The 14,962-nt window shown below is 44.3% G+C and overlaps 4 protein-coding genes across 13 annotated transcripts; 2 read left to right on the top strand and 2 right to left on the bottom strand.

Moving 5' to 3' along the window:
• Nucleotides 1-708: 708 nt before the first annotated feature.
• On the top strand, nt 709-7,209 carry LOC105565777 (alpha-mannosidase 2). Its single transcript, XM_012019244.1, has 8 exons — nt 709-786; nt 1,293-1,445; nt 1,797-3,157; nt 3,301-3,639; nt 3,701-4,009; nt 4,102-4,633; nt 4,752-4,904; nt 5,607-7,209. Exons 1-8 carry the CDS (start codon nt 775-777, stop codon nt 6,186-6,188), a joined length of 3,441 nt encoding a protein of 1,146 aa, XP_011874634.1. The 5' UTR covers nt 709-774; the 3' UTR covers nt 6,189-7,209.
• LOC105565778 (N-alpha-acetyltransferase 40) lies at nt 6,212-8,613 on the bottom strand. 3 transcript variants are annotated; one of them, XM_012019246.1, is made up of 5 exons: nt 8,307-8,613; nt 8,088-8,234; nt 7,626-8,014; nt 7,369-7,527; nt 6,212-6,306 (listed from the first exon to the last, which is right to left on the bottom strand). In XM_012019246.1, the coding sequence occupies exons 2-5, from the start codon at nt 8,091-8,093 to the stop codon at nt 6,225-6,227; spliced, it is 636 nt and encodes a 211-aa protein (XP_011874636.1). In that variant the 5' UTR covers nt 8,094-8,234; nt 8,307-8,613; the 3' UTR covers nt 6,212-6,224. The 3 variants fall into 3 exon arrangements, with proteins under 3 accessions (XP_011874636.1, XP_011874635.1, XP_011874637.1); XM_012019245.1 differs by having other exon boundaries at nt 8,426-8,613; XM_012019247.1 differs by having other exon boundaries at nt 8,444-8,613.
• A 676-nt stretch (nt 8,614-9,289) lies between these two features.
• Nucleotides 9,290-11,669, top strand: LOC105565775 (putative deoxyribonuclease TATDN1). 4 transcript variants are annotated; one of them, XM_012019235.1, is made up of 2 exons: nt 9,290-9,535; nt 10,006-11,669. In XM_012019235.1, exon 2 carries the CDS (start codon nt 10,036-10,038, stop codon nt 10,978-10,980), a length of 945 nt encoding a protein of 314 aa, XP_011874625.1. In that variant the 5' UTR covers nt 9,290-9,535; nt 10,006-10,035; the 3' UTR covers nt 10,981-11,669. The 4 variants fall into 4 exon arrangements, with proteins under 4 accessions (XP_011874625.1, XP_011874624.1, XP_011874626.1 ...); XM_012019234.1 differs by having other exon boundaries at nt 9,290-9,556; XM_012019236.1 differs by having other exon boundaries at nt 9,290-9,560.
• LOC105565776 lies at nt 11,666-14,956 on the bottom strand. Of its 5 annotated transcripts, none has more exons than XM_012019239.1 (6): nt 14,832-14,956; nt 14,220-14,396; nt 13,323-14,118; nt 12,571-13,226; nt 12,194-12,308; nt 11,666-12,112 (listed from the first exon to the last, which is right to left on the bottom strand). In XM_012019239.1, exons 1-6 carry the CDS (start codon nt 14,950-14,952, stop codon nt 11,890-11,892), a joined length of 2,088 nt encoding a protein of 695 aa, XP_011874629.1. In that variant the 5' UTR covers nt 14,953-14,956; the 3' UTR covers nt 11,666-11,889. The 5 variants fall into 5 exon arrangements, with proteins under 5 accessions (XP_011874629.1, XP_011874630.1, XP_011874631.1 ...); XM_012019240.1 differs by having other exon boundaries at nt 13,323-14,106; XM_012019241.1 differs by having other exon boundaries at nt 14,565-14,912.
• Nucleotides 14,957-14,962: the final 6 nt, after the last annotated feature.

Raw genomic sequence — 14,962 nt, 5'->3', positions numbered from 1 at the left:
CGCGGCAACGTTACCGCGTCCAGTGGGCAGGAGCCATTAGATTGAAATTTGACCAATCAGAGTAAAAGTTACTGAACTTGAGATTAGTAAACTTTACTGTGAGGGTGCTTTCACATGGAGCGTAAATTGCGTAGCGTAACCTGCGTATCACCAATCACAGGGTCATTCTGATAGAACCGTTTCAATAATTCCGTTGAAATAGTTCTGTGATTGGTGATACGCAGGTTACGCTTAAGGCCAATGTCCACGATCCAAGAACTGTGTCCAAGTTCTAGTTTCAAGAAATGCGTAGCCAATCAGCTTGCAGCTATTCCATACAAGCTGCATGTTGATTGGCTGCGCATTTTTCGAAACTAGAACTTTGACACAGTTCTTGGATCGTGGACATTGGGCTTTACGCAAGTTACGCTCCATGTGAATCCAGCCTGATTGGCTGTGTTCTCCAGAAGTTAGCGCTTAATAAGCGCTTTATGCTGATTGGATAGATCTAGAAGAATAGCTCTATTTCAGCACAGATCTGAAAGTATAATCCAATGAACGCAAAGCGCTTAGCAAGCGCTAACTTCTGCTGGACACACGCATTGGTTAAATTTCAATCTAATCCCAATCTCAATCCATAGTCTGATACGGGCTCAAAGGCGCGCAAAACAGCTAGTCTCTTGGAACGGTATTAAGTAAAACGCCGGCTTGGCCGCTCTCAGGTTTCTCTCTCTGGTTATAACATGTTCTTCTCCAACGACCAATTAGATCTTTAACGGGACGTGGTCAGGTGTCATGACCTTGAAGGTATGTACATATATACTTGAGGATGGAGGGTTCATGAGGGTTCACTGAGGGACCCGAGGGTCGGATTGGTCGAAAGGATCCCACTCGACCCACTCCCATCACACACCGTGACCGAGGCAGCCGAGTGCTGCCGAGTGCTCCGACGTGGTCAGTTCGGAAATGATCCACGTGATTAAAAAACAAAAGCGATTACGTGTTACATGTATTTGGAATTGTAATTGTATCATACACCGCATGTTTATGTGTAAAGCGTCGGCGATCAGTACCAGCCACTGCTGATCGACAGTGAAACGGCCGTTTTATCGACGAGCAAATCCTTTTTGTTTTCACTGTGACGCGTGCCGCATTTATGAAAATCACAAGTCGTTATCCGGCTAACGGATCCGAAGCGTCGTACAAACTCCGTCCCTAACATGTAGTCCTCTTCGTAACGGTGGATCGTTAAATTAGGTTAAAGTAGAATAGACCAGCTGAAGCCTAGCGTGCTGCTGTACTGGAAATTTCAGCCTCAACTCCAATGCAAAGTAACAATGAGGACTCGAAGGACTATGGCCATTCTCGGGGTGGGTTTGATCCTCGCCTCCTGCGTCATGATCTATTTAATGATGGATCTGACCCTCCTCCCACCTGGACAGGGTCCTAAGCTATCCATGAGCAATGTGAGTAACGCCTTTTCACTGTGTCGCACCGTGGATTCGCGATCCAGTCGAGCCGACGAGACTGCAGTTGTACAAATGCAAAACTAAACCCGTTTTAGCTTCCTTTTTTCTTCTCGAGGCTACATCTATTCAAGTAGCCTCTGGATTTATCTTGTACGAGAGATGAAAGACTTCGTAGAGATAAATCTTAATCCCCCTTTCTTAGAAAGGAAACGTTCAAATTAAATTTAATTAATATCGCAAAAAAATACTTGAGACTGACAGTCCATGTCCGTTTGTCGATTTCGTTTCAAAATTTCAACATTTCAAGATGCGTGCAAAGAAAATGACAACTTTCCATTCTTTCTCCAGAATCAGTGGCTCCATTTCGAGAACAGACTGACAAAATTGGAAAAGGATTTTGACAAACATCATAAAGTGATGAACGCTCTGCAGGAGCAAGCGGCAAAAATCAACGACAACTTTGTACCTGCTGCGCAACCGGTCAGTCACTCTAATCGCACCGACGGCAAGGTATCGCCACGCTCGGGCAAGGGTCTCGCGTGTAATTTTAACGTTCAAAAAGTCCCCGAGGTCGACGTACAAATGCTGGAGTTGTACAAGCAGCTGGAGTTCGACAATCCGGACGGCGGGGTTTGGAAGCAAGGCTGGAACATTGTGTACGACGAGAAGCAATGGCATCCCAACCGAAAGCTCAAGGTCTTCGTCGTGCCCCATTCGCACAACGATCCCGGCTGGCTGAACACTTTTGAGAAATATTACATGTTCCAAACGAGGAGCATACTGAACAATATGGTGACCAAACTGGGCGAGGACAGAAGGCGCAAGTTTATCTGGGCAGAAATCTCCTTCTTCAAACTCTGGTGGGACGAGCAGTCGAAGGAGATGAGGGACGAGGTGCGTCGTCTGATACACGACGGGCAATTGGAGATTGTGTCGGGTGGATGGGTAATGCCGGACGAAGCCGTGTCCCACTGGGTCGCTCAGCTCACGCAACTGACCGAGGGCCATCAGTGGCTCAAGTACAATCTAGACTACACGCCCACCTCGGGATGGGCCATCGACCCCTTCGGTCTCTCCCCCACTATGCCGTATCTCCTCAAGGGCTCGGGCCTGGAGAACCTCTTGATACAGCGGGTCCATTATTCGGTGAAGAAGAGACTGGCCAAGGACAAGAATCTCGAGTTCCGCTGGAGGCAGTTGTGGGACAGCGACGGCTCGACCGAGCTGTTCACTCACGTCATGCCGTTTTACAGCTACGACATACCACACACGTGCGGCCCGGACCCGAAGGTCTGCTGCCAATTTGACTTCTACAGAATACAGAACTTCGGCCTCAGCTGCCCGTGGAAGGTCCCGCCGAAAACCATAACTAGAGCGAACGTGGCGGAGAGAGCGTTGCTCCTGCTGGATCAGTATCGCAAGAAAGCGCAGCTGTTCAAGACCGACGTGGTGCTCGCGCCTCTAGGCGACGACTTTCGGTATACGCACCTCACCGAGTGGGAGGCTCAGTACGACAATTATCAGAAGCTGTTCAACTACATGAACGAGAATCAGCATTTGAACGTCCAGATACAATTTGGCACGTTGAGCGATTACTTCGAGGCGGTCAGGGAGAAGCGCAATTTCAATCAATTTCCCACTTTGTCCGGCGATTTCTTAACATACTCCGACCGGGATGATCATTATTGGAGCGGCTACTACACCTCTAGGTAACCAAGTAACTCTAGTTAATCTCGGTAACGCAACGAGTTTCAAAGTGGAGTAAAGCTTTCAAGTAGACAAATGAAATCAAATTTGCCTAATGTACAACTTGTACAACGTACTTGATATCTGTCTTTTTGTTTTTAAACAGGCCTTTCCACAAGAGATTGGATCGTGTATTGTTGGGCTCTTTGAGAGGATCGGAAGCATTAGCCGCCATAGCTTGGGCCAGAGGCAACGATCAATTGGTAGAAGGCAGCCTCGCGTCACGTTTGAGCAAAGCCAGGATGTGGCACTCTCTGTTTCAACATCACGACGGAGTTACCGGAACCGCAAGGGACAACGTTGTCATAGACTACGCCCAGAAGATGATAATCGCGTTGAATAACTCGGCTCATGTACTCCAGCAATCTATAGCGCATCTATTGAGAACTCCCCAAGCATTATCCATGGATGTGGACGCTGTGTATTTCTCACTGGACGAAACCAGGTACCAAAGGTTTTAACGCTGTACAGTGCTGCGATATAATTGATGTAAAAACGTATCGCAGGTCGCATCACACGAGCGTAGGCGAGAAGCACGTCGTTAATCTGGGAGATGACAAGCCGTCGAGGAAAATTATCCTTTACAATTCTCTCCCGAGGCAGAGGACAAAGGTACTGACTTTGCTCGTCTCGACGCCATTCGTCCGAGTTACGGACCGACGAGGACAGGCCGTCAAGTGTCAGGTGTCTCCCGTTTGGATTGGTCCAGCTGCGTTGTCCGCGGCCAGATACCAGCTATCGTTTTTAGTCACTGTACCAGGATTCGGTATTACTACGTACATAGTTCACGCGCTGCACAAAGCATCGTATACGAAGTAAGGGCAACGCAATAATTATTCCTACCTCGCCCCCAAAAAAACCTGCGGTACACGAAAGAATAAGAGATTGTTTTCTTGTTTTCAAACAGGGAGGTGTATCTAGCTAATGTCACCATCTTCAACACTGACATAAGCGTCCCGTCGATACCCGGCTTCAGTCACTTGACCATCTTGCCGCATACGCAAGAATTTTCAATTTCCCAACGGCCGGAATTGTCCGCCTCCTTCGGCAAGTCTGGCTTGTTGAAGGCTCTGCGAGTAGGCAATACCATGTTTCCGGTGCACCTGGACTTTGTGAAATACGGCACTAGAGGCTCCGGCAAGGATAAGAGCGGCGCTTATTTGTTCCTGCCTGACAAGTCGGAACCAGACGTGGTGTTCATGGACGGCAGGGCGATCGTTCATTTGGTAACCGGGCCAATTGTATCGAAAGTATTCATAGAATTGCCACACGTGCGGCATACGTGTACGCTGTTTAATTCTCCGGGCAGCGATGGGCTCGGATTGCACATATTCAACGAGGTCGACATAACGGAAACGCAAAACTACGAGCTTGCGATGCGTTTCAATACGGACATTGCGTCCGGCGATCAATTTTTCACAGATTTAAACGGGCTCAATGTAAGTACATTGTTGACTAACGATAAATATAGCTAACTAAAACTTGTACTAATATGTTTCGGATTACTTTGCTCGTTGAAATATGATCGCAATGTATATTTTACCTGATTAATTTTAGATGATCCGACGACAAAGATTTCCCAAGCTTCCCACACAAGGCAACTATTATCCAATGGCAGCAAGCGCATATATAGAAGATAAAAGAGTCAGGTTAACGATCGCTACGGCACAGCCATTGGGAGTGGCTTCTATGGCATCCGGTCAATTCGAAGTAAGTTGGTCGACTTTGTCTCTCGCGTAAAAAAAATATGTAAAAGACGAAAGGAGAGTTTGCTTATTGTCACCAGTAATGATTAAAAATTGAGACGGGGAAACTTGTAGTCAACCCAACTGGCTAATTATTTAATTAGTTTATTACACAACGTTTCGACCCTATTCTTCTGGATCCTTTTCGAGTGATACTGCAAATCAACAACGCACTTATGAAATAATGTAGGTTAATAAGTAAAACGGCTAAAGTTGAGCAACGCACCCAAGTCAGTCATCGTCGTCGAACAAGACAGGGTCGAGTTATAAAATATATGCGTACGTGTGAACGCTGGTAGCTGGGCTCGAACTGATTGTTAGTCATGTCTTAGGAACAATACAAGGTGATATTGCGAACTATACAGTTTTAATTACACAGTCCTATATTACACTTAAGTTTTCGGTGTTTGTAAATTTAACGTGTTATCGGTCTTTTCGACACGTGTAATAAACTAATTAAATAACTAGCCAGTTGGGTTGACTATAAGTTTCCCGTCTCAAGTATGCAAAAGTTGTAACGCGTACTCACAAATTAACGGTACTTTCCTGGGAAAAAGTATATAATCATATTAAAATTATATTTGCGTTCTACTCGCATTTTTTTTTAGAAACATAGCATTTTTGTTACATCCTAATTTTTAATATCTATCCTACCTTTACGAAATAGATTATGCAAGACAGAAGATTACTTCAGGATGACAATCGAGGATTAGGGCAAGGCGTAATGGACAATCTGTTGACAAATCATATGTTTACACTAATTCTGGAAAAGAAGGAAGCGAATTGCCCCTTTGCCGTACCAACGAATCATCCGGCCGGATTATTGTCCTTAAGCGGTCATTTAGCCTCGGAAGAGTTGCTGCATCCAGTCGTGACGTTACATCCGCACAATTCTCTGCCGTTCAATCTACACGCTCACTTCTCGCCACTTCGCTACGATCTTCCAGTAGACTTGAGTATCGTCAGTCTCCGCGTGTTTCCTATTCCCGAGGGCGCCGGCAAAGGTGTCGGTATGGTGTTGTACCAGTCAGCTTTGGATACTTGCTTCAACAATTCTCTCCTGCGACACTTGAACGTTTCGGAATCCGGCGAAGTAGACCTGACGAAGCTCCTGAACGATATGGAGGATTGGACCATAAGTAAAGCGCCCCTTACGTTCCACAACGTCGGGCCGTCACTGAAATCGCCCGTTGTAAACTTGTGCCCGCATCAAATACTGCCGATATTATTTCACAAGACGCAGTCCTAATCGGAGAGATGCGTAATGTGGGGAGATGTGTCCCATTTAACCACATAAATTTTGTTTACTCAGGATTATGTAGTCCAAGTGCGCCGAGGCTGGTGGATTCGAATTGTCTAATTTATATCTGGAACAGTGTCAAGTGTATCAAATTACTACCACTTTGCTTAAAAGTGCATATAGATATATACCGACTGCAAAGTATATTAAATTCAAATATAATCGAACTATAATAACACAAGAAATCTGACGTGTGTCTGAGACGTCAATAATTCTAGTTTCGTTCCAGGCATATTAGTAACGTGTAACGGTACTCTGTCATAATTACTTTTGCCGTCGATTTGTGGAATTTATGTTTATTTATGATTTAGAAGAGCGATCCATTTGTATACCTTATTTATTTCACCTAGTAATTTTATATAGTAAACATTAGACTCGCGACGTTGAGATTTTCATGATCTAGCGTTTCCAATTGAAGCTGTGTGTAACATCGACAAACATTTGAGAACGGATGGATAAATGATGATAGATGAAGTATTTTTGAATATATAATTCGTATTGCGTGACATTACATTCTCATCGCTCCAGTCGTCCTCTATTTGATATCTCTATTCGATCTTGTATAATGAGAAATGTAATTCCTATATTTTATGCAGAGATGACCATTCGGTGTCAGTCGAAGGATGTTGTAGAATATCATTAGGATTTACGATCGTGTGAGTTGCGGATGAGTGAACTTGTACTATTCTTAATGTGCATTTAACTCGGTAAATGCGACTCAAACTTTCCGTCTACCGAGCGGAATTATATTACACGCAAGATATAGATTTTAATAGTTGCATTTAACTGATTTAACGTATCAATGAGTTAATAGAGCAAGTATACGAGCGCGTAGGGGAAAAAAGTGTTGTAATCGAATGCTCTGATACTAGTCAATTACAGACTGTGTAAAATAGTTTTGGTTACACAGCAATTTTGTACACGTATTACATTGTACATAGACACTACTGAAATACACGAAACAACCCTAGGACGTACGTATGTAAATGGCTCTGCAAGACGACCCGCTTTATATATAATGTAGTGCACAGAGTACTTTGATAATTGACGTAGCCGAGACGTAGACTTAAGAATGCTGGACTGTACTCGTCTGTATATTTATAATGGCGCTAGTAAATATTTTCCTTACCCAAGAGCGTAGAAAAATTGTATCGCCGATGGGTTGTGCTTGAAAATGGTTAAGACGACTTTCAACATCTTGTTGCGATACGCCATGGTTTCCAGTGCCGACATGATGAAACGGCCGAGACCCTTGCGCCTGACCGACGGTTCCAATTGTAATTCGTAGCTGTATATACAAACGTATATTTAATCCTACCGACTGCTGACTCTGTGCGTGCGTGCATGCGTAATCTATCGACACGAATGAAATGAAATATATCATACCAGTATAACACTACATCGCCGTTGTCAATGTCGAATCGGAAGTGCGAGAAGCCGAGATAGTGGCCGTTACGCGACGCTATTAGGTACCACGCGGTTTCTTCCGTTAGTTCCGCCCGTTTCTCAGCCTCGTCCCAGCTCCAACTGGACCGTAGATACATGTCCTTCATGTTTCGGATCATAATATCCATGATCCAGGAGAAACACTCGGGCGACGCGTCTTTCGCTCTAACGCACGTGAGCTCGATCGCGTCGTTGTCCTTCGTCGTGTACTGGTGGAATTTTGGCAGAGTCTCCAAAGGATTTTTCAGAGCATTGGCTTTATTTACCAGCTGCTGCTGCATCGCTGCCTTCTCTGCTAAGAGCTGGCGCCTCGTCTTCCTAGCCTTCTTCTGTGAAAGAAAAATTGACAAATCAATTAAGATTGCACGAGCCTTAAGCGGCCTAAGCGGTTGGACTACTGACCTGCATGATTAACGAACTGCAGATTCTTCTCTTATCTTATTTACCCCTTTGGTCGAAGAATGCAATGAATCTTGTAATGCAACAGTTAACCTTCCTCCCGGAAACGGTTATAAAGCGTCAAACTTGTTGCTTCATACAGTTTTCATCCTGTAACATCGTAAATTACATTCAACTTGAACTCGTCTCTTTCCCTCATAAGCTTCCCGCCTTTTTGTTTACGTTTTAGGTTATGTTTTCTCTCTCTCCCCCACATGACGGTATTTTGTTGTATTACACCGCGACTGAATTTTTCACGCTAATCTCAGAATCGAACGAGACAATCAATCGGAAAGAAAAACCTTATCGTCCAATCGTACAGCTATCTCATCGCTGATCCGGCCTGGCTGGATCTAGAGACTCCGGTCACTCCGGACTGTAGCGGATACGCAGGTGTTGACTACGCGCCGACAGGTGTGCGTGTCTAGCCACAGATTAATAGACAGAGATCGCCAAAGGCCCGGTGAAGTCGAGAGTGTCGAGACCACACCACGCACTTTGCCCCTTACCGACGGCTTTGTCTCTATAGGTGCGAGTCCGGACTAAATTTAGGCCACTCTGTCGATAAAGTCGGATATGTTTAGTCGAGACTCGAACCAAAAAGTGAAATTTGTCGATAAAATCGGATGTATTTAGTCGGGACTCGAACCAAAAAGTAGAATTTGTCGATAAAATCGGATGTGTTTAGTCGGGACTCGAACCAAAAGGCAAACTTGTCGATAAAATCGAATGTACTTAGTCCAGATTTTGCACCGGAGGCTGCATGAGCGCAGACGGGAAAAAGCGAATCGCGAAAGGGAAATATTTTTTCCCTCCCCTCCCGGTGAGAAATGATTCGTCGATCATTTCGACGTCGATCGACGAATCATTTCTCACTGGGCTGGGCGATGCGTTTCGACTCACGTTTGTTTCAGGTTTCAGCGTCGAGAGAATTTAAGATGCAGTTCAAAATCGACCGGAATTAATTTAAGTTGGCGCTGGGAGTTCATATTTTCGTATAAAACCTAGCTCAAACGATTGCTCCCGAATTGCTCCATTAGAATCCACAATTGCTCCACTTCTAAAATCAATAGTTTCCGAAATATTAACAAAAAACGTAAAATTTTTAATTTTCAATAAAAAACATCCGTGATCTACCAATCATGACCGACGGCGCAAGCGAGCCTGGAGATTGGCGCGTGTGTGCGACATGACAGTGTGTGTGAGCGCGAGCTGACTCGCTGACTCTCCGTGGGCTCTGCTTCGCGAGCTCCCGAGCTGTCAAGTGTCAACTCTCGACCATGTTGACAGGAGCGCGCGTGGTGACTCTGCCCTGACACGAGAGCCCCGACCGGACCCGACGAAGACCGGATGATCGGCGGGAAAAAGGAACGAGATAAAAATATATCGTCGCTCCTCGCAGAGGGTCCAAGGTTGAGATCGACGTAGATTCGGCAGGTTTACACTCGTCTCGCCCGGAGTACGATGGCGGTCGACGTATTTTCATCTCGCGTAGCTCGTAGCTGACGGTAGCTCGTGCTCGCGGGAGGCTGCTCTCCTCTCACGAGTCTCACGACGCTCGTGTCGTCGTCTATAGGTTAAGTCGGGAGGAGGACGAGTGCGTTTGGAAAACGATGAAAATGTCAACTTCTCTTGCCTCTGATGGAATACAAGTATCGTGTTTCGTGTCGCGTGTGATTTTTTAATCTGGTATCCGATTTAATGTCGAAAGGAGAGAAAATTGGACATTGGACGTATCGTGTCTTTGATCTTTTCCGAGGTTCGAGTAACGTCCCCTTGTCGTTTAATTAAAAGTGTAGGAAATTCACGCGATTGCAAGATAGCCCGTTTATTTGTCAGTTGAACGCGCAGCGTATCTTACGTTTGTGTCTGTCCGTTTCAGCAAGCCTAAAGAGCCTGAGAAGAGCTGGAGATGGAGATGGAGAGGGCCGAGGAAGAGAAGGCTGTTCCCTCCTCTGTGACTTCTGTGACCTCTATGACTCAGTGCTACGAAAATTACATTATAGTCGACGTGGGTGCCAATCTAACGAATAAAAAGTATAGCCGGGACTTGGATAGCGTGATACAAAGGGCGAAGGACGCCGGGGTGCAAAAGATCATGGTAACCGGCGCCAGCATTCGCTCCAGCAAAGAGGCGCTCAGGCTAACCAGAATATATCCCGGGACGCTCTATTCGACCGCCGGCGTGCACCCGCACGACGCCAAGTCCTGGGAGGAACCGAACACCCTGCGCGAATTGGAGGGCATAGCCAGCAATCTGGAATGCGTCGCGATCGGAGAGTGCGGCCTGGACTACAGCCGCGACTTCTCCGCCCCGGAGGCGCAGCGCGCCGTGTTCCACAAGCAGATCGAATTAGCCTGCGCGTTGAACAAGCCGCTGGTGATACACGAGAGGGGCGCGCAGAAGGACTTGCTGGAGGTCCTCGACCAGTACAAGAACCGTCTGCCGGCCGTGTTGATTCACTCCTTCATCGGCACTGCCGAGGAGGCGCGGATCTACCTGGAGCGCGGCTTTTATCTCGGCATCACCGGCTACCTCTGCAAGGACAAGTCCGACAGCGGCGTCAGACAATTGCTGGAGGGAGGCCAAGCGCCGCTGGACAAGATCCTGGTGGAGACCGACGCGCCGTTCATGTATCCAAATACCAGAGCCAGTAAATTGCCCGTGCACGTCAAGGACGCCCTCACCGAGCGCTCCATGACATTTCTCCAGCGTTACTGCACCTTTCAACGTAACGAGCCATGTGCCTTGCCAGCTATTGTGGAAATGGTGGCGGCGTTTATGCGAACCACGCCGGAACAGGTTGCCCTGGCCACCGCTTTTAACGCTCTCAAATTATTCGGTTTGAGTCAATGATATTTCGAATAACAACACTTCGATCTCACAGTTCATTGTTGAATGCATAAAGATGGGTGCTAGTAGGTGCTATATGATCAATAACAAGCTTAGATGGGGCTTCGTCTCCGGAGCCATAACATATTTCTTTACAATGTTTTTCTTTTAATTGTAGAAAAGTTATACTCTCTACAATTTTTATATTTTATCAAATATTTTATCAGAGTAATTATTTTAATAATTGACTGCTTTGTAGGCTGCTAAAATTTATGACAATCTATCGATTGTCGTGTACGAGTCCGTAAGGAACGTACGACGGTGCAGATATTTCTTACCCATATCTGTGCAAACGTATACACGTGCGAAATATTTTTGTTATATCGAGGTTGCTTTTTTCCTCCAATGAAACGCTGCTTGTTCAGACAAACGAGTTTCTCTACGCCGAGATTAGAAACGCGCGTTTGTAAGAGATTTTAAAAATCAGATCGCGTGCCAGTTATCTAATTAAATTATACATAATGTATGTTCCTTTCTAGATTTTCTATATTTATCTCTTCCGTATTACAAGTTTATCCTAAAGAAAGTACAACTAAAATAAATATATATAGCAGCCAATAATTGTAAATACTGTAATTACTGTAAACTCTCGTTATATGTCACAGCATAATTTGTAATCTACAATAAAAAAGAACAGTTGGCCTTTGTATAAATTGTTTAAACTACGCATCTCGTATTCTTTATTCTCTCAAACGACTATATATAAGCAAATTATTTCTTATATATATTTTTTTAAATCATTTATACAGCTGTACAATTAATCATTGTAATGTACACTTGTCACGTTTGTATCGTACAAGATACATCTTCCTTGTTGAATATATTCGACGAGAATCCTACGCAAAATAATTTGTATATTAATTATAAAATGTTTCATTTTGTTAAGAATGCGTCATCTTCACATTTTAGCTTTATAGCTTGCATCAGATAAGGCAGCCTTTCGTATTCGGGCAGTTTTACCCAAGAACTAGAATTTATCGCGATTGCGGTGGTTTTCATTAACGCCTCCACGGATTTCATTTTCAATAGCCATGTACTCTTTATCCTCTGAGAATTCACGGCGTACGCAACGTCAGGTAAATTGAAGATGAGTATCCTAAAATTCAAGACACACGCTAATAACAGGCGATACAAATTGTCAATTGTAATACGTTAGATAAACCGAATGTATTCTTACATCTGACTCTCGTTTGGAGTTTGTATATCCTCGACGTATGTTTCATTATTTTCGTTAGATGTAACTGTGTTAATTGCAATGGGATATCCACCTTTCCTCATTACAATAACGTGATCTAAAGTGATAAGGTTTTAGACAAATTTTTCAAATGGCTAATCGCAGACATGAAAGGAATGGAAAAAAAAGGACTAGAAAAATTTATGGTGCACGATAGATTGTTGGAGGCAACTCTGGTTATCGTTCAAGTAGCACGTACAAATATCTGTACTAAATTAAAAGTTAAACAAGTGCTTTTTAATTTGACGAGTAAACATAGCCCTCCTTTCGTAAAACGTAAAAACACAAGACAAGACTTACTCTGTTCTTTACAAACTTACCAATGTAATGTCCAAGTTTCGTACTCAAGTCATTGTGAACGTACTGAGGACCACCCAGCGCTAGTTCCAATGCCGTCCTTAACGAAAATGTAGGAAGTAACGGAGTGAGCAACGTCTTGCGTATGCTTATAGCATGTTCAAGTAGATCTCTCAACGGCCAGGGTCCATCGTACATGGGGTACAGCGTCTTAACGCTTTGGTACAAAAGTAACAACTCCCTCAAATGAGTATGCATCATCGGTTCGTTACTTCTTACAATCTGGGAAAAGACTTTGCTGATTAAGCTCGGGCTATAACAATCTAATGCGATCAAATGCAGAGCAAATTTGATCATAGACTTGTTGAAAATTTTGTTCTCCACTTTATTCGCCAGTATCGCGTCTCGTATAACGTCCCAAAATACCGGCTTGTAATCGGCGTTAATTAACCCTTCCAAGAAAATGGATATTCTAAAATACGACGCGTCCTTTAGCAGATTCGGATTCTCAAAGCATTTCGCGGCTAAATATTCCAGCAAGGGTATATGCACGTAATTGAGCTCGTTCAAATATCTCAGCAGGTAGATACTGTCGTAAAAAGAGATCTCTGCAGACAATGCCGAGCTGACGAAAGCATCCACCAGCGCCTCATTGTAGAACCTGCTTCCGAATTCTTTGCTACAATAATAACACAACTTGTGGTCAACATCTCGCCGACACCAGGTAATGCCAGCAGGTACATATCAATACAAGTATCTTGTAAAAATGACGTACTTCCTTGCAACGACGAGTTTCTGGAGCGCCGTCATTATATCCATGACACTCAATTGTTTCACGTCCCTTATTAGAATCCTTTGAATATCGAACAGCAATTCAAAAGCTATCGGAGACAGATAAGAGGTGACGCACAGGCTGCAGAAGACGGACCAAACCGACCGTGCGTCGAAATGTTCGAACTTCTTCTGCAACAACTTGAATATCATATCTTGCACGTATGGATTATTGACATTGTTCTCGCTAATGAATCTCATTGACTGTGTCAGCATAAAAATATTATCCGGGTCTAATTTCGTAGGCAGCTGCGCCTCGAAGACGATGGGCAGCGCTATCAACAGAGCGTCCCTCAACGGCGTGCTATCCATTCTCTTTAGCGACACACTTATGTTGATTATATCATGGAGAGACGCCTGATTTACGTCCGCGCGAATCATTTGCAACAGCGACTGAGTTAGAAAGCAGGTGGATGGTATCTTGAAATATGCCAGCAGTCTCAGAGTGGTAATAATCTCATTTGTTTTCATATGTCTAACGTTCGAATTCAACACCTCCCACAGACGTGTGAAGCCTATATGCTGCTTGATACTCTTCAACTCTTCCTCCGTGTACTTTGAAGATTTAAACAGTGCATGTATTGTGTCGATAGCCTCGGATATACCCATATTTCTATAATTGTTCGCTGCCTTCTCTAATATCTCCATAGATTTTGGCGTCGTCTTAACGTCGGCAGACACATAATTTTTTTCTGTCGGCGACACGCAATCCTCGAGCCGTGTATGATCTGAGGAACGTTCTATTTAGTAATTAGTAGTTAGTGGTGGATTTCTCTCAAGTAGAAGGTAATGCATCGTCACGAATCAAGCAGTGCATAACGTGTACAATACATTTGCTTACCCGTCAAACCAGTGTTGTAAGTTCGCGATATCTTCTGTAACGCCTGCAGCGGTACTATATAATTCGATAGGACTGTCCAATTGCGCGTTTGCGGATACAATCGCAAAAGTCCCTTTAGAGTCCTGTTCATTCTACCGTGCGATAGAGCTATTGTGCGTCGCGATAGTAATAACAATTCTGAAAATTATGAAACATCAATTGCACATTTAGAAAGGGGCAGCTCCCTTGTCGTTGAGAAAGTGACCTACGTCGCTAAAATCAAGTCTCTCTCTCTAGGTCCTCCCTCTGATCAACTTTTTCCTATCTTTTACTCAATTAAGCTAGTATATGTACGTGCATACATACATGCAATTGTTAAGTCTGACGGTGAAAGCGAGAATGCAGTTCCAGTGCGGCGATAAAGAAAAAGAGGTGAATCGTAAATTTCGTAAATTCCTCGTAGACGCGAGAACGGAAATTTGGAAATATTACCCGAGACATCGCTGCGTTAATCTACCGCGTGAGTAACAACCGGCGCGCAATTCACCAGTGAACAACTATAGGTTAGAAGTTGTTCAAGTGTCGGGTTCTTTGCACTTACGCGGCTACCATTTATCCCTATTCATTTGGTACCTTGAAGAATTATTAACAATACCAGCTGCGCCACGGGCACAATACACAATTGGTCAACAGGACGATAAGTTGTTATTTTTAAATTGCGTACACATGCTGTATCGGGCCTTCCACTTAACATTGACGACATT

The sequence above is a fragment of the Vollenhovia emeryi genome, unplaced genomic scaffold (assembly GCF_000949405.1).
Source record: "Vollenhovia emeryi isolate VEMERY1.0 unplaced genomic scaffold, V.emery_V1.0 DF939149.1, whole genome shotgun sequence".
NCBI classification, from domain to species: domain Eukaryota; kingdom Metazoa; phylum Arthropoda; class Insecta; order Hymenoptera; family Formicidae; genus Vollenhovia; species Vollenhovia emeryi.
The sequence above is the reverse complement of the archived record's forward strand: the minus strand, read 5'-3'. Positions and strand labels throughout refer to the sequence as shown.

Bases quoted from the DNA above. Each gene is read 5' to 3' on its own strand.
- LOC105565775 (XM_012019235.1), top strand. From the start codon at position 10,036: ATGGAGATGGAGAGGGCCGAGGAAGAGAAGGCTGTTCCCTCCTCTGTG.
- LOC105565776 (XM_012019239.1), bottom strand. From the start codon at position 14,952: ATGTTAAGTGGAAGGCCCGATACAGCATGTGTACGCAATTTAAAAATA. The intron at 14,397-14,831 runs GTACCAAATGAA...CATAATTTTCAG, and splicing joins ATTGTTAATAATTCTTCAAG to AATTGTTATTACTATCGCGA. The intron at 14,119-14,219 runs GTAAGCAAATGT...ATTACTAAATAG, and splicing joins TTACAACACTGGTTTGACGG to AACGTTCCTCAGATCATACA.
- LOC105565778 (XM_012019246.1), bottom strand. The intron at 7,528-7,625 runs GTATGATATATT...TTGTATATACAG, and splicing joins GGCGATGTAGTGTTATACTG to CTACGAATTACAATTGGAAC. The intron at 6,307-7,368 runs GTAAGGAAAATA...ACACTGTTCCAG, and splicing joins CAATTTTTCTACGCTCTTGG to ATATAAATTAGACAATTCGA.
- LOC105565777 (XM_012019244.1), top strand. The intron at 1,446-1,796 runs GTGAGTAACGCC...TTCTTTCTCCAG, and splicing joins CTAAGCTATCCATGAGCAAT to AATCAGTGGCTCCATTTCGA. The intron at 4,905-5,606 runs GTAAGTTGGTCG...TTTACGAAATAG, and splicing joins TGGCATCCGGTCAATTCGAA to ATTATGCAAGACAGAAGATT.